An 18,019-nucleotide genomic window follows, 5' to 3' on the forward strand; every position below is an offset into this window, starting at 1 on the left:
TTAGTTTTGCCCTAAACCTAAATTAAGATTCACACATCAAACCATCCACATTTGACGGACAACGATTCAACGTCAATGGCGGTTGGCTCCTCTCAATGCATCCATCGGTTATGCATTGATGCAATACACACCCCTCCTAACTCCTGTCACCGGTCTCTTCAGCCCTCACGTCAGTATGTATCTATCTACACTGTCTTTCTCTGTGTTTTATGATAAACTCTTAATTCAGATTTTTAGAAACTATAAGTCTCATTTTGAAATAAATTCAGATATATTTTCTTGATTCTATTTCTATATGTGTAATTGATTTATGAAACTACGTATTTCTGACGTCCAAAAGTCCTACACCTTGAGGGTGTTTAGCTAAGCTTACAATTTATTTAAAAAAAAAAATTGAATAAGAACCTTTTACAAACAACAGCTTATAGCTGTTAGAGATGTCTAATAAGTCATTTATGATATCAAAACTCCGTATTTCACCGGACCAATATATCCCTTGACCTAAACCCTATACAGCGACACAAACATACGCTTCAATTGCTGTTCTCAATCAAGCCCTCCGATCGTTGCCTCCTCAAGCAAGCCCTCCCATGTGAAGCCACCGGCCGGAGACCGTCGCACCAAACAGCTAAGGTTCGTTTTTGTTCAATTTTTTCTGCTATCGATTTTTTCTCCTGCTGTCGAGCGTCGATTTGTTTTTCCCTAGCTTTTATTCTTCCTTCTTTTCCATGGTTTCTGTTAGATTATTTTCTTGATTCTATCAATTGATGCATAACAAACTCATAAAAGAGCTGTAAAATAGAAAACAGTTTACTTTTGAATGTGAAATGTGAATTGATTTTGAATGAAATACCGATGAGATATTCTGTAACAGTTTTTCTGTTCGATTGTGTTCATTATGTGAGTTTGAAGGATTACAAACTCTAATTTTTCTGTTCTGTAACAGTTTGCTCGCATATGTGTTTGTGCTTCGATTTTCAATTGAACCCATCTGCCCCTCCAGATCCTTCCAGTTACTGTGGGAATTGCATCGAATTATGTTGTACAAAATACATGAATTTTCTCTTTGGCATCCCCATCAATTGGTTTATCAAACATGACTTCCTTAACTCCATGATGATTTCCTGAACTCATATTACGGTTGAATGGACTGATCCATATTATGTAGACTGCATTATTATCTGATGTTAAACCTTTTTTTGTTTTTTTTAAGAAACAGATTCATAAAGAAAGTCCAAAGATGTTACAAAACGTACCTCACCAGATGATACAATCTCCTGCTAGGCTAGGCCTCCCAAACCCTAATTCACCATCTTTACAAACCCCAGCCCCTCCAAAATTCACCTCACAAATCCCACAATCACACCCACCTAACCTCCACCCAAATCTACAAACAACCCCCACCTCCCTAACCCTCCTCCCCCTCCTTCCACCACTACAAAGAGCCCAATCAATTCTCTTAAGAATGTCATCCCTCACAACAAAACTCTTTGATGTCTCCCCAAACCAAACCCAATGGCTCACCTCATTCCGCGGTTCGTTTCCCACATTCCTTTCCACCCAAACCCAAGCCCCAACCGATTCCATTCCCACCACCACAAAAGAAATCATCTCCCTCTTTACAACCCTTCAATCCCAACTCTTCGAATCCGTAACTGAACTCCAAGAAATCCTCGACCTCCAAGACGCCAAACAAAAAATAACCCGCGAAATCCGATCCAAAGATTCCGCAATTCTCGCATTTGCTAACAAACTTAAAGAATCCGAACGTGTTCTCGACATGTTAGTCGATGATTATTCCGATTATCGCCGTTTAAAAAGATCCAAAGTTGAAGAAAGTGAAGAGGATTCAAATACAACAACGGTTGCCACACGTTTAAACTTAAATGATATTTTATCGTACGCGCATAGAATAAGTTACACGACGTTTGCTCCGCCTGAGTTTGGGGCCGGGACGGCCCCCTTGCGGGGGGCTTTGCCCCCCGCACCTCAAGAGGAGCAGATGCGTGCTTCTCAGTTGTACTTATTTGCTGACATGGACGTGGGATTACCTAAATCTGATAAAGAGAAATTTACGATTGAGCCCTTGGCTGAAAATATGTTGGAGGGTAATATGGCGATTAAGGATATGCTTCCTACGAATATTGTGGTGCCGTCTGGGTGGAAGCCGGGGATGCCTGTGCAGTTGCCAACGGATCTACCGATTCTTCCGCCGGCTGGATGGAAGCCGGGGGACCCGGTGGCTTTGCCACCTTTGGACTCAGTTGCTGTTGCTCCTAGGATGGAGGAGCAACAACAACCGGTTCATGTTCCTGGGTTTGGGAAGGGACCACAACCGATACAGGTTCGACATGTGCAACTTGATATTGATGATGATAGTGATACCGAGTATAGTAGCGATGATAGTTCTGATGATGAAGATTGATATCCAGCTTGTAGTTTGTTTCAATCAATGTCAAGTTTAGATTTTTCTTCTTAAAAATGCTCATTGTATGTAATAATGTATCAAGAATTTGTGTTTTGTTGGTTGGTTGGATGGAATGGAATGGAATGGATCTTTGAGTGTACATATTTAATGTTTATAGGATCTTTGAGACACAAAAATTTGAAAAAGAGCAGTTGATGTTGGATAAAAGTTGTGATTATTTTTAAGCTCTTCTTAACATAGTAAGTATATATGTGAAGCATACATGAAATCATTTCCGGTCTTACTCAACTCTAGTTCCACTACCCGATCTATCTCTTCAACAAACTCGTTTCAGATTCATCAATGTGATTGAGATATATGATATGTAAGGTAATCAAACATCAATATTTGGTATTTGCATAGTCCATCAAAAACCAGTAAAATTACACTAATTAAAACAATTTTACACAAAAATATACCTGCAGTTCATTTTAAATAAGATCAACGAACATTAATAGGCACAAATTTGCAAACCATTCTTCTTTGATATAATATTGTTCTTTTTGTGCATACAAATTTGCAAATTCCTAGCATTGGTTGAAGCTATATGATTATTACAAGTGTGATTGAGATTATCCCGCTTGAACATTTCTTTGATTCAAAATGATGAGTTGATATTAGTAATTACTCATAAGCAAAAAAAATATAAAAAGAAAGAAATTAAAAAGTAGATTTGTTACTCCTTACCGATTTTTCAGGTTAACTTTTGCTATAGTTGGAAAAACTGTAACTAAATTGCTATTATAAGGTAAAATTTTAAAACATGTTGTGTGTACGTTTGCTATTTGATGCAATTTGAATGAGTAAATTATAAAAAGAACAATGTTTTTATAGAATACTTGAAAATAGACGTTTCATAGGAAAAAAAAAATCATCAACCGCGTCTTTTACCGATCTAATTTGTCTTCACCATTAACCATAAAGAATTATTATACACTCGTGAAAAATCAAACCAACATCTTATTTTTCATCTCGACATGGAGCCTTTTACAAAGCTCCTCTTTATCACTCTTGACTCCAAGAACTGCAGTGAAACTTTTTGTTGCATCCTCAAATTGTGAATACTTGATTCTTATTGTGTCATATCTACCATCACATGAACCTATCAAGACCAATCTTCGACTATCTTTACTTGAATAATAAGAGAGAAACTAATGGTAATAATATTGTACTAGAGGGACAAATCAGCCAAGTCAAAAGTTCTTTCCACAGCTTTAATCCAAGAATCCACTTTCTTCTTCCTCAATTCCTCACTCAACATAGGGCTAAAAGTCTTATCTTTCTTCATTCTTTCCTCATTTGAAAATACATCTTTTTCACTCCAAACTCCAACCGCTAAACCAGCTGCATAAGCTGCTCCAAGTGCAGTTGTCTCTATGTCACTCGGCCTCACGACCCGTATACCCAATATATCAGACTACAAAAAAGAAAAAATACAAATACAAAAAATGTACTAAATAAATACTTATGACCAATATGGTTTACATTTTTTACCCAAAAAAATATACCTGAAACTGCATAAGCATGGTGTTAATAGTGGCCCCACCATCAACCCTAAGAGAAAACTCCCCTTTTTCATTCCTCCCTTCATTTCTATGACCTACATCTTTACGCATCGAACCCAACACATCTTTCACTTGAAAACACATACTTTCAAGAACAGCTCGAGCGATATGACATTTATTTGTGAACCGAGTAATCCCAATAATAACCCCTCGAGCATCTTCACGCCACCATGGTGCAAAAAGTCCATTGAAAGCAGGAACAAAGTAGACCCCACCAGTAGATTCAACCTTTGAAGCTAAATCTTCAATCTCTTTCGCACTGCTTATAATTCCAAGACTGTCCCTTAGCCATTGCACCGCAGCTCCGGCGATGGCGATTGAACCTTCTAGGGCATAGTTTGTGGGCGCATCTTTCCCGAGCTTGAAGGCTAAAGTCGTCAATAACCCATGTTGCGATTTGATTACTTCCTCACCGGTGTTCAAGAGTATGAAAGCGCCGGTTCCATAAGTGCATTTCGCATGCCCTTTTTTACAGGCTTGCCCTAGCATCGCTGCGTGTTGGTCGCCTAAACAACCGGAAATTGGAACTCCGGTGAACGGCCATCCTTTTCCGACGCGACCGATGACCTCGGAGTTGCTGATGATCTTTGGGAGGATGGATGAAGGAATCTTGAGAGTTTCTAATGTGGGTTTGTCCCAATTTAAGGTTTTGATGTTCATAAGCATTGTTCGGGATGCGTTTGACACGTCGGTGACGTGGATGCCGTTGTTTATGCCTCCGGTTAAGTTCCAGATTAACCAGGAATCAATGGTTCCAAACAATGCGTCGCCTTTTTCTACAGCTTCTTTCACCTTCTTCACATTCTCCAGAAGCCATAACAGTTTCATCGCGCTGAAATACGTGCTTATTGGCAACCCACATGTTTCCAGAAAATGGGTTCTTCCACCTGATAATTTTTTCTCCAATTCGCTGATAAAAAATCGAATTCGGTTTTAAAAAAGTTAAATTCATGACATGCAAAAAGGGATGATTTTTTTGACTATTGTTATTTAAGGATCCGAATTGTAAAAAAAGATTTGGGAAGAGATGATGAGAAGGAACCTGCAAATGGAGCTGGTTCGTATATCCATCCAGACGATTGCATTGTAAAGAGGAATTCCGGTGGATTTGCTCCAAACAACGGTGGTTTCTCTCTGATTCGTGATTCCGATTGCTTTGAGGCCATTGTCAATGTTGTATCCATTAGCGGTGGCTTTGTCTATGGTCTTTGATACACATATTCTCATACTTTCGAGAATCTCCATAGGGTCGTGCTCCACCCATCTATCATTGTTATGAATTATCATGCATAAAAACCGAAAATTAAAGACGACAAAAAAAACGAAGAAGAAGAATTTGATTTGATTTTACCCTGCATGTGGGCAGAACTGAGTAAACTCGATTTGGTGGGATCCAATGTTTTCAGCTTTCTTATTGTAGAGGATGAATCTTGTGCTTGTTGTTCCTTGATCTATCGATCCAATAAACGTCTCCTCTTTAGCCATTTCGTTGTTGATCGAGATTTCACAAATTCTGGGAAATGGAATGATGTTTGTTGGGTTGTTGTATCGTAGTTCCTAGTTTTCATGGGGGAGTCTGTTTCTTCAACAACTTATTTCGATTATTGTTACATTATGTTTAAAAAAAGAAATTTTAACTTTATTTTATTTAAAAAAAAATTCAGGTGAGTTATAAATAAGTTATTTAAGAATTAGGGAAATTTTCATATATACATCCTTGTAAACACTAATAATTACATATATATCATTTCAAAGTAAAGTTTATAATTACTTATATATCATTCTTAACCTATTAAACTCTCATTTATATCCAAACATATAATTTAATAAGATATAAATCAATTTAATATCAAAAAATATATTTAAAAATTAAAAATACATATAAAGTTACCAAAATACCATTTTGCAAATAAAATATTAAATTAAAATCATGGTTAATTATGATTAATCTTGGCAACGTGATTCTCCATATCACGTGTTTCTCCTTATTATACTCAAAATCGTGATTCCTCCTAATCATACGTCAACTGCAGTCGGGGTCTTCTTCATCGCATCTTCTTCATCAGGTCTTCTTCCTCACGTCTTCTTCATTAGTGAAGTTCATTTTTCTCATCACAGGTATATATCTCTTACTGATTTAAGTAATTTTTGTTGTATGTTTGATTAGCTTTTGGAATTTATTAATTGCAATGTCGTTTTTTCTTCTCCTCCTATTATAATCGCAACAGGTAATCTGTTTTTTTATTCAATTAATTTTGATGGATGATGAGATTGATACACAAACATGGGAAATAAGTGTTCAGTCCTCGATAATTGAGTAAGTTCTTACAAGCAAGATGAATGATATTTTATGTGGCACTTCAATTCCATTAATTATTTTTTTCATTATGGTTGTCAGGCAAGTAATATCGAAATACAAGTTCAAACTGAAATATGGAGGCTTCTTTCGGTTAGCCAGGAACTCATATAAGCAATTATATTGTTTTGGATCTACAAAATCTCTTTATATAGACACATGTTCGTACGACTTAGATCATCTAGTTGGAAAGGTGAAAAAACATTATCCATCACAAAGCGATATTGTTTTGTCAACAATATTTGTTGACAAACATGCAAAAGAGCAATGTTTTATTGAACTTGATAATGATGAAAGCTTCATGGTGATGCTTATCATGTATAATGAAGAGAAAGAAGTTACAATTTATGTGACAACCGAAAAATTAAGGTATAACCCTAAACCGTTTAGTTGTCAAAATCAAGTTAATAATGAATTTAATGATGAAAATGAGACAGACTCAATTTGTTCAAGTCAAGAAAGCTATCATAGTCTTCATAGTTCCGATAATGAATATGAGCTTCTAAATTATGGTGAAACTTATGCATATAGTAAGTTAAATCCATTTATGAAACTGAATTCTAAATTCCCAAGTGTAATTGCTTTTAGAAGAGCATTGAATCATTATGCACTAACAAATGAATTTGAGTATGTCATTGATAAAAGTGATTTGACAAGACTTACAGCATGTTGTGGAGATAAAAAGTGTAAGTGGAGAATTCATGTTTCTCTTACACAGGATGGGGTTACTTTTGAAGTAAGTATAAAATTTGATAAATACTACATTCGTCGACATTGTAATTATGTTAACATAATTATATGTTTTTTTTTCAATTTTGTAGGTAAAGAAATTTATAGAAACTCGTTCTTGTACTCGAAGCAACAAGAGTGGTAACAAACATGCCACTCAAGAATGGATTGTTGATGTTGTTACCAATAAGTTGAAATCTGAAGGCGATGTCTCTCCTGCAGACCTAAAAAAGTGGATTATGCATACCTATAATGTTGAAGTACCATATATGAGAGTCTTTAGAGGAAGAGAACAAGCTTATACCGATATGTATGGCAAGTGGGATGACTCTTATGCAAATATATATGATTTCAAACAAGAACTTGAAAAAAGAAACCCAAGAAGTGTGGTGGAGATTGATTTACAGACAGTTGGTGAAAAGAAACATTTCCTACGCTTTTTTTATATCATTAATAACATGCTTTAAGGGGTTTCTTGTTGGTTGTCATCCTTACATTGGGCTTGATGCTTGTCATTTGAAAGGGAAATTTAATGGTGTGTTAGCCGCTGCCACAAGTATCGACAGTAACAATGGTATGTTTCCAATAGCCTATAGTGTGCTTGAGGCAGAGAATACAAAATCATGGACTTGGTTTCTCGCATAACTAAAAAAAGCGATTGGTACACCAAATGGTCTTGTTATCTCTTCTGACATGCAAAAGGCTTGGAAATAGCTATTACACAGGTTTATCCTAATATTGAGCATTGAGAATGCATAAAACATTTATGTAGCAACTTCAAGAAACATTTTCGAGGTGACTTTTTCATGAGAAAACTATGGGAGGCTGCAAATACCTACTCTGTTAGTAAGCATGATATATTTTTAAATGAAATTACTACTAAATGTGTAGATGCAATTTCATATTTGAATGAGAACGATAAAAAGATATGGAGTAGAAGTAAGTTTGGCACACTTGTCAAGTGTGATTACAGTACCAACAACATTTCAGAAACTTTTAACTCTTGGGTAGGTGACATACATTATAAACCGGTTCTTGATCTCCTTGATGCAATTAGAGAAAAGCTTATGGAACGATTTGACAAGAAAATGAGTAAGGTGCAAAAATCGAAAGGACCACTATTTCCAAAAGCAAATAAGTATCTCAAAACAATCACTAAGGCAAGTTAAGGAACTATATATATATATATATATATATATATATATATACATAATTGTTTTTGCATTAAACATATATATTTTTCCTGATATTAGTTTGTTCTTTTTTTATTTTCTCATGTAGAACTTGAGTGAATATCAAGTTTGTAGAAGCAGTGATAATAAAGCAGAAGTGAAGTACAAAGGATATCGTTGGGATGTTGTATTGGATAAGAAAAAGTGTAGTTATCGAAAATGGCAAGTTACAGGCCTTCCGTGTGTGCATGCAGCTACTTTTATTTCTTTCACAAGGGAGCCTAATTGGGAAAAATATGTTGATACATATTTCACAGTCGACAAGTTTAAAGAAGCATATGCTTTAGAAATTAGTCCGATGCCTGGAAAAGATCAATGGGTGAATATAGAGACAGTCGAAAAAATATACCCTCCTATTATAAAACGACCGCCTGGACGAACTAAAAGAATATAATTATACCACATGATGAGCCCAAGAAAAGACACAGATGTCCGCGTTGTGGTATGTATGGACACCATTAAAGGACTTGCAAAAATCCTGCATCTCAAGGTTTTGATGAAGAATCCTTTAGCAAAAGGAAAGAACACAAAAAATCATGAGTTTTTGTTATGATGTTCATTACATTTAAGTACTTTAATGCTTTCTGCATGGATTTTTTTTATTTTTTTTAAATATTGGAGCATGTTTTTAATGAATTTATTCCACATGGATTGTTTTTGTAATGCATTTTCTCCAATAAGAACCATTTATATAAAACATTTTTGCTATAGGGACTGCATCTGTCATCTATTTATGTCGTAGGGACCATTTTGTAAAGATATTATGTCATAAGGGCTATTTATGTAATGTATTTCTCCTATGGGGGACCATTTCTGTAATCAATTTCTGCATATGGACCGTTTTTGTAATATTTTTTTGCCATATAGACCGATTCTGTAATGAGTTTCTGGCACATGGACCAAATCTATAATTGTTATTGGGCACAAGGACCATTTTTTAATTTTTTCTGAAACGAGGACTGTATTTGTAATGTTTTTTCTGAACATGGACCATATGTGTATTTTTTCTGAAACATGGACCAAATCAGTAATGTTTTTGTACAGAAGACCATTTTTAAATGTTATTCCGAAACAGGGACTATATCTGTAATGTTTTTCTGAAATAAGGGCCATATGTGTAATGTTTTTTCTGTAACATGGACCAGATCTGTAATGTTTTTGTGCACAAGATCATTTTAAATGTTTTTCTGAAACATGAACTGTATATGTAATGTTTTTCTGAAACAGGTACCATATGTGTAATGTTTTTTCTTAAACATGGACCACATTTTTAATGTTTTTGTGCACAAGAACCATTTTGTCCATTTTTTTGCCATAGGGACCATATTGGCAATGTTAACATGCTACAGGGACCAATTCTATTTTTTTGTGCCATAAAGAAAAATTTTGTAACTTTGTTTTTGAAACAGGGACCATTTTGTATTGTAATTTACTATTTCAGTAACCATAGAACAACAACATGAAATATATGAATTTGGAGGGTTAACAATGAAATGACACCAAACTTAATTCTTGAATGGCTAAAATGCATTAAGTATTAACAGCAACAAGAAAGTTACATTACAGTGATAACAAAAAGTTACATAAATTAGATGAACATAATATAAAGAATCTTTAAGAAAAGACCAGCAACAACACCAACACTTTAGCATCATCCTTTGAAATAAAAATCCTTTGCTTGCCTTTTATTATTTGGATTTTCAAAAGAAGCAATCTACTTGTATTGGTGTTTCCAATATAGCACTCTACTTATGATATGGTTTCGTGATCTGGACAGAATTAGCACCCTACCTCAAAAGCATCATTCTTTTGCATCGACTAAGATTGACATGTCATGATAACAATCTACTTGTAGCTTAAAGTGCAGAACTTGCACATATAATTATAAGGTACCTGCATAGGGATGGAAGACCAGAATTATAGCTAGTGTTAACTAGGTAGCCACTCGAAACAATGTAGATTACATATTAACTTTTAAACAACACATCCTCTTTATAGACAATAGATGGTTAAAAGGTTAAAAACTCCTTTTTCCATTGTAAAGAGATCAACACTATATGAATATAAAGTTTTGTAATTCGATTCGATGATGTAATGACAAAGTAATACCCTTTGGCTAAGTAAAGAAAGTGAAGAAAATGGAATTTATTTATCTTTTCAATTCACACCAAACAATACCAAATATTTTTGACCGGTTCACTTTACAATAGGTAATATGGTTTGTTAATCGATTGTACCACACATATTGTAACATAACATTTAAGCAAAATATAAAGAAAAGAAAAAGATTCTATCTTTTTCTCTAACCTGTGTAAAACTGAAAGCAGGTTGAAAAAATTTCTTACAACAGGAGAAATAAGGGAGGGGCAGTTAGAAGAGAATAATGAATAATCACCTGTAATCCGACTAACATACAGTCTCCAACTTCCAAGATAACATTAAGACCTCAGAGTGGAAATGTTGTCCGTGTCAAGAATCGGGGATCCTAAGCTAATATATACCCTAAAACATTCAAACAATAATTTTGATATTTTGAAACCAGAAAAGATGATCCAAACAAACAAAGTAGGAAATTGGGTACAAATGCAAAACCTTAACAGCACCAAATCATAGGGGAAGCCGACGAAATTGGGGTTGAGACACATCTTCGGCTAAGGGGTGAGGCTTCAACTGGTAGTAATCGGTGAGAATAGGAGGGGGTGTTGAAACATAAAAGTGACCCTCTTGAACTAAGGTACCACAATCATCTATCAACCGCAACTGTTCACCATCAGCAATCATCTCATCATCCAGAGTCAACACGTCTTCAGCATCCGCAGTCTTTGTTATTTCCTTTACTTATCTTTATGTAATGTACTCTATTATCCAGCATGCCTTGCACGACTGCTTATAGAGTAGTTGTTTATTTCTGAGACTCTATAAATAGAGACTCTTTCTAATGTATTCAATACAACTCTTAACTTCTTAATACACAAGATTTCTTCCTCAACCATTTCTCTTATCACTCGATGACTTGTGAATTATTCTGAATATATTTCTCCAAGTTATCTTCTTCATTTCTCTATCTTACTACTCTTCACACTCTAAATTGCTACTAAAACATAACCTCTCTTCGGAGCAAGTCTTCTAGACTTAATCACTAAACTTGATCTTCCTTACTAACTCGGAGTGAATGCATTCCTTGTTATGAATCAGTTTAAGTGTATTCTTGATATAACAATTGTTGTCATTTATATTTCTTTACTTTCCGCAACTAACTATCTAACTATCTAACTATATTATTGTTGAGCTTTTAGATCCTTTGAGATTAACTATTCCGCAATATACTTGTTATAACGTTTGTTCAAGTGTGTCTCCAAGTTTTTCTCTCAACAATTGGTATCAGAGCCAAAGTGGTTGCTTTTTGAATATCGGAACTCTGATTTTCTCATTAAGCCTTCTATACCACTAAAACTCATTTCTCAAAAAAAAAAAAAAAACAAAAAAAACAAAAAAAAATGGCACAATCGTTATCTCTGAATGTCTCCAATAAAGTTGGTGGTTCTAACAGAGCTCCAATACTGGTAGCAAATGAATATCATCACTGGTCACAAAGAATGGATAAGTACTTAAGAAGACTGGGTAGGGATGTATGGCGATCCGTGGAAGAAGGACCACACGTTCCAGTCCTCACACCAGTCTAAATTGACGGTGCGGCAACCAGGATAGGAGGAGGTCAACCAACCATGAGCCGTCCCACCAAGGATGATCTCGATAAAATGGAAAATGATGCTGTTGCTTTTTATGAAATTTCTTGTGGTGTTGCTCCTGACAACTTTGATATAATTATAAACTGCAAGTCAACAAAAAAGATCTGGGATGTACTCAAAAACCTGTACGAAGGCTCAGAACAAGCACAAGATAAGAAGCTCACTACCGCACTCAACGACTTCAAAAACTTCAAAGCTCATGCGGGTGAAAGTTTGGAAGACTCCTTCAAGAGATTCAACCTGATAGCCACAAAGTTATCAAATGCTGGTACCATCCACAGCAACCATGAAACCAATCTCCAGTTCCTTAATGGCTTAGGACGACATTGGACTACGGCTAAGATGATAATTACAACCTACGCGAATAATTAGGAGTAAACTCCAAACAAAATCAAAGACGAAAAAGACTATGACAAAGGGAATTGATTGTATTCCACTTAAAAGTTCGTTTCTTCCACATAATATATAACATCGTTACACAACTATTATACAAGTTGATGAAGCATGTATTTTAAATGGATAAATCAAAATCTAAAACAACCTGCGTGACAATATATAAACTTGATATAAAGTATACTAGATAAGTTTTAGGAAGTCGTATACACTTGAATGTAGATTAAAGGGGTGTTTGTATTGGCTTTTAAAGTGACTTTTGACTTTATCTTTTACAAAAAGTCCAAAAAGATGTTTGGTTAAAATGAAAATGATTTTTTAATCAACTTTTGCTATAGTGTAAGTTCCAGCTTTTTGAAAAGTCATGAAATCGTGACTTTTCCTGACTTTTCACCAGCTAAAACATTAAATTACATTTATAACCCCATCTAAAAGTTAAACCATGTCATTTTTAGTCATTTTTAGTCATTTTACATGTAAAAGTTAAACCAAACATTTTAATTTTTGATTTTTTCCCTTCAAAAGCTAATATAAACATATTTTAAAAAACAATTTTTGTTCTTTTATAAAAAGGACTTTTGCCTCATAAAAGCTAAGCCAAACACCCTCTAAGTATCTTTGTTATATATAAACTTGAAAAACGACATGTATTTTGCTAGTTAGAATCTAGACATACAGTCATAACTAAACCAAAAATGACATTTTGATTTACTAATAAATATTTTTTAACTTATCGGAAATACGTTTGGATTGGGATGTGTGGCGATGTCGCGTTGGATCAAGAATAATCTTGCAAGACTCTCTTCGCTGTCACAAATCACCAACAGCAACCCCTCCGCCTCCAAGATTATGGAAGTGGAAGTAAAGCTCCGGCTGCCGGACTCCACCGCCCATCAGAAACTTTCCGATTTACTCTCTCCTTACCACACCAAAACCCACCTCCAACAAAACCTTTTCTTCGACACCCCATCACTCTCCCTCGCCACCACTCACCTCGCCGCCCTCCGCCTCCGCTTCTACGACCTCGACTCCCACGCCATCCTCTCCCTCAAAGCCAAACCCGTCATTGCCGCCGGAATCAGTCGCATAGAGGAGGAAGAAGAGTTCCTAGACCCCTCCCTCGCCCGCGCTTGCGCCGCGGAGCCATGGCGGTTCTCCACCATCGAGAAATCCAGAATCTTGAAGAGAGTAAATGAAGAATTCGGGGTTGATCTAATGGAACTCGTGTCTCTTGGAGGGTTTAGAAATGTGAGAGCTGTTCATAAGTGGAATGGTTTGAAATTGGAATTGGATGAAACTCAGTTTGATTTTGGGGTTAATTATGAGATTGAATGCGAGAGTGATGATCCTGATGAAGCTAAATTAATGCTGGAAGAGTTGCTTAATCAAAATGGGATTTGTTTTTCTTATTCCCAGGTCTCAAAATTCGCCATATTTAGATCAGGGAAGCTGCCTGAATTCAAGTAAGCCTTACCAAATTCTTTGAAATTGTTTTTCTTGAGTTGTTGGGCATGTAAATCTAAATTATTGTATCTGGTGAATCTTGAAATATGATGTATGCTTGAGAAAACAGTCTAGTTGGTTAGCCATTGATTCAATTCATGTAATTTTGAGGCTATTGAGTTTGATGGTTTAGAACGTAGAAGTGGTACTCCAAATTGTCGTGAAAAACAAAAATTTGTAATGCTGAATTCGATTTGTCTGGCTTGAAACCGTTCAAGAGGCATATTTGATTGCACAACTCTTTTCTAAATTTTAATTATGTAAAAGTAGAAGCAAATATTTTTTTTTTTTTTTTTTTTGGGGGGGGGTGGACAACCAACCCGGATGACTATGTCCATTGTTGTGTTGTGGCTTAAGCTCTGAGAGATGAGAGAAATTTGAACTGTTTCTCATTGATTGATTAAACAAAGCTAATATATATGAAACGTACTAGGTGGAAAAACTTGCACTAACTTTTTTTAACAGAACTTAGTTAAATTACTAATATGCCCTTATTTACTAACTGCCAACAGAAAAGGTGTAACCGACTAACCGAACAAGAATGTGAAGCCAAAAGAAAAGGTGTAACGAGCTCGAGCTTCTATAAGTGTCAAGCTCGGCTTGGCTCGTTTACATCCCTATTAGTAACTTGGCTCAAACAAAATGATGATAGTGTAGCTCATGTGCTTCGGACCCTCGTGAAAGACTAGATTTGTAGCTATATAGACAACAACTAAATGGGAACTTGAAGTTCACTAAGTAATCGGCTTAGCCACGCTAAATCAGCACTTACTTGTTGCATTGAATGATAATCAAGCGTTGTGGTGTCAAAGCTATAAAAGTTATTCATGGAGCCGAGGTTGGTTTGATACTTCGAACAACACTAAAGGAGTGTGGAGGGAAATGGTTGGTACAATTAGTTAGCTTCCTGGTATGAGTGTTATTTCTTGAAAGTACGTTCTAGAAAAGAGTGGGGAAAGGGAAGACTACTCCGTTTTGGAAAGATCTATGGATTGGGGAGTATCGGTTGATGATTCAGTTTTATGAGTTATTTTCTTTGGAGTTAGACAAAGATTATCTTGTAAACCACAGAGGGGTTAGTAGTAATTGGAACTTGAATTGGACACACGAGACTAGAGGTGCGGTGGAACAAAATCAAATGATGGAGATGGGGGCCTTGATTCAGGGTTTTTTTTTAGAAAACCGTGATATGTGGATTTGGGACACGGTTTCGAACTTTTGATCCCAAAACTAATAATGATGATTCTTTCGATTTTAGAACCAATCATGGAATTGGTTCTGATATCAATTACTTGTTTTAAGATTTTAAACTAAATTTATTTACCATTTTGAAAAAAAAAACCTAAGAAATTAGTCTTCAATATAACTAGAAGGCGTTCTTAAATTCATAGAGAACACATTTTTTGTTCGTTCAAGTGAGGAGATATGTGATGGATGGTTTTTGAAATATTTGTTCTTCATACACCCCACATTAGATAAGAGTTTGAAAGAAAAGGAGTAGGAAAGCTTATTAACCATAAATTTTTAGTAATTGAAAACTTAAAACTTTAAAATACAATTTGTGTGTATCCAAATGGGTATTGATCTCGAAATATCACATGTTTGTGATCAAGCTTTTACCACGATACAAGTGAACTTAAATCTTAGTTGGCATTTACAAATTGAACACTCTCATTTAATTTAAGGTTGTATTTGGTATGTTATAGCTGGTTTATAAACTAGTTTATTTAAAAAAAAAGTTAAGTTGTCATGTTTGAAAAGCCAAAAAATAGTTTATAAGATAGTTTTTTTTTTTTTTTTTTTTAACTACTTAGGTTGTATTTGACACGTCACGGCTAGCTAATAAGTTAACTTAGTTTTCAAAAAATTTTAAGTTGTCATGTTTGTCAAGTAAAAAAATAGTTTATAAGCTAGTTTTTTATAAAGCTACTTAGACTAGCTTTTCAGGATTTTTTTTTTCAAATATACCCCTTAAGTAATTACAGAAAAAACATTTTTTTAATGTAATTTTATGCCATTTATATATTTCAGCTAAACTTATCAACTAGTTTTACCAAACGTCATTTTTTATCGGCTATTTTTTAAGCTATCAATTAGCTTTTCATATATCAGCTGACTTTTTAGCTACTATGTCGAACATAGTCTTAGACTAGCTTTTTATGAGTTTTTCTAAATTTTCCAAATGTACCACTTAATTAATTATAGAAATGCATTCTTTTAAATGTCATTTTATATCTTTCGGCTAGTCTTATCAAACGTCATTTTTTATCAGCTAACTTTTCAGTTATTAGATAGTTTTTTATTTAATAGTTAGCTTTTCAGTTAATATGCCAAACACAACCTAAATATTAGTTGGTTTTGACAAAATTAGTGAATATGTTTAAGGGAAATCTCTGGAACAATCATAATATTTTATTATAATTTACGAAAAAATCTTAAACTAAAATTTGTTTACAAAAAAGCATTAATTATCGGTAAAAATGATAATTTGACCCGTTTTTTCCCGGTTTACTGGTTTCATTACTTACTTGGTTCCATTAAAGTCTAATTATTTTATCATACTTTATGAATAAGTCTCAAACTAAAATTAATTGATGATTTGACAATTTTCTCCATGTAACATACATTTTACCAGTTTCATTTCTCCATGTAACTCTAAACTACATGTTGGAAAAAATCGATCAAATCGTTATTTTTACCAGTAATTCATGTTTTTTCGTAAACAAATTTTAGTTTGTGACTTTTTCGTAAATTATAGTAAAATATTAAGATTTTTGTGGAGATTTGCCTATGTTTAAAATGTAAAATTGCATACTTAAAACAACTCATGTATTTTTTTTAAAGGGAATTATATTTTTTACCTAATATAGTTGACTTTTTTTTTTATTCTTTTATTATTAATATTTTTTTTTTGTAATTTTGGTCCTAAAAGAATTTTCTTACAATTTCTGCCTCATTTGAGATCCTTACAACTTTTTTTTGTTCGTGTTCCAAATAAAATGATTATCATTGGTCCTTGCATATAAATGTTTTTTTTTTCAATTTTGATCCGAAAAATACTATCTCTTTTGGAACATAGGTCAAAGACGTTAAAAATCTCAAATAAGAACCAAAATTGCAAGATGATTTTTTTTTTTGAACAAATTGTATAAAACACTTATACCGTGGTAGCAAAAATGTAATTTACTCTTCTAAAAATAATATAAAAAAGCCTTCAAACAAATAAACTATCAAATATTTGACATTATGAAAACTCACTTATATTCAGTGAAATATATCTATCAAGATTTTTTGCACATAATTTTCCGTGTGACGCGAGACAATACTCATAACATTTAAAATAATTTATGTTATAATTTACAAAGTTCAATAAGTAAATTATGAGTAAATTACAAATTTACTTCGTGTTTTATATTATTTTCTCGGGTTCAATTTAAAGTCAAAATGGTCATCGGAACAAAAATAACTAAAAATCGACTTGTTAGATACTTAGAGTATAAGGTATGGGTCATGTTGCATCTCGTTGTTGCTGAGGTGGAACATCCTCAATGCCGTTAAGAAGCATCAACACCCCTCCCCCCTTCTTGTTGTATCTAGTTGTATTACTTCTTCTTGTGGCCATGACTAGATGCAACGTGATTTTTTATTGGTTGCCCAAATTCTCTCTCTCTCTATCTCTCTCTTCTTAACATGGTGTTATAGCATCATGAACACCACCCCCTATTCTTGTTGCTTCTTGTCATAACACCACTTCAAATTGTCCATACCATATGCTCTTAGATTTAGTGATTCAAAGATTCTACACGCAACAAAATGAAACGGGGATATTACAATTTACAACAAAATCAAAAGTTGCATAAAACATATATAGTTTTTAACAAATTTGCAATTTACTCTTTTCAATTGAATAATTTATAATTTATATTATTTATATCTATAATTTAAGATTCTATATAATTTCTTTATTTCAACCTTCTCTGAATATTTCATACATTTTATTATTTGTTATCCAAAATTTGCATTCA

At 34.2% G+C, this 18,019-nt stretch overlaps 4 protein-coding genes across 6 annotated transcripts; 3 read left to right on the forward strand and 1 right to left on the reverse strand.

Annotated features, from left to right (window-relative positions):
• The first annotated feature begins 455 nt into the window (after positions 1 to 455).
• Positions 456 to 2,567, forward strand: LOC111910540 (mediator of RNA polymerase II transcription subunit 4). 3 transcript variants are annotated; one of them, XM_023906376.3, is made up of 2 exons: positions 456 to 633; positions 947 to 2,567. In XM_023906376.3, the coding sequence occupies exon 2, from the start codon at positions 1,241 to 1,243 to the stop codon at positions 2,423 to 2,425; it is 1,185 nt and encodes a 394-aa protein (XP_023762144.1). In that variant the 5' UTR covers positions 456 to 633; positions 947 to 1,240; the 3' UTR covers positions 2,426 to 2,567. The 3 variants fall into 3 exon arrangements, with proteins under 3 accessions (XP_023762144.1, XP_023762143.1, XP_023762142.1); XM_023906375.3 differs by having other exon boundaries at positions 1,214 to 2,567; XM_023906374.3 differs by having other exon boundaries at positions 457 to 633; positions 1,220 to 2,567.
• A 787-nt stretch (positions 2,568 to 3,354) lies between these two features.
• On the reverse strand, positions 3,355 to 5,664 carry LOC111910523 (glycerol kinase). The gene is made up of 4 exons (XM_023906360.3): positions 5,384 to 5,664; positions 5,075 to 5,296; positions 3,976 to 4,942; positions 3,355 to 3,884 (listed from the first exon to the last, which is right to left on the reverse strand). Exons 1-4 carry the CDS (start codon positions 5,515 to 5,517, stop codon positions 3,639 to 3,641), a joined length of 1,569 nt encoding a protein of 522 aa, XP_023762128.1. The 5' UTR covers positions 5,518 to 5,664; the 3' UTR covers positions 3,355 to 3,638.
• A 363-nt stretch (positions 5,665 to 6,027) lies between these two features.
• Positions 6,028 to 8,271, forward strand: LOC128126192 (uncharacterized). The gene is made up of 3 exons (XM_052763966.1): positions 6,028 to 6,150; positions 6,261 to 6,349; positions 6,431 to 8,271. The coding sequence occupies exons 2-3, from the start codon at positions 6,291 to 6,293 to the stop codon at positions 7,260 to 7,262; spliced, it is 891 nt and encodes a 296-aa protein (XP_052619926.1). The 5' UTR covers positions 6,028 to 6,150; positions 6,261 to 6,290; the 3' UTR covers positions 7,263 to 8,271.
• Positions 8,272 to 13,168: 4,897 nt separating this feature from the next.
• LOC111910541 (triphosphate tunnel metalloenzyme 3) lies at positions 13,169 to 14,232 on the forward strand. Its single transcript, XM_023906377.3, has one exon. The coding sequence runs from the start codon at positions 13,257 to 13,259 to the stop codon at positions 13,956 to 13,958; it is 702 nt and encodes a 233-aa protein (XP_023762145.2). The 5' UTR covers positions 13,169 to 13,256; the 3' UTR covers positions 13,959 to 14,232.
• Positions 14,233 to 18,019: the final 3,787 nt, after the last annotated feature.

Source organism: Lactuca sativa, chromosome 5, assembly GCF_002870075.4.
Source record: "Lactuca sativa cultivar Salinas chromosome 5, Lsat_Salinas_v11, whole genome shotgun sequence".
NCBI classification, from domain to species: domain Eukaryota; kingdom Viridiplantae; phylum Streptophyta; class Magnoliopsida; order Asterales; family Asteraceae; genus Lactuca; species Lactuca sativa.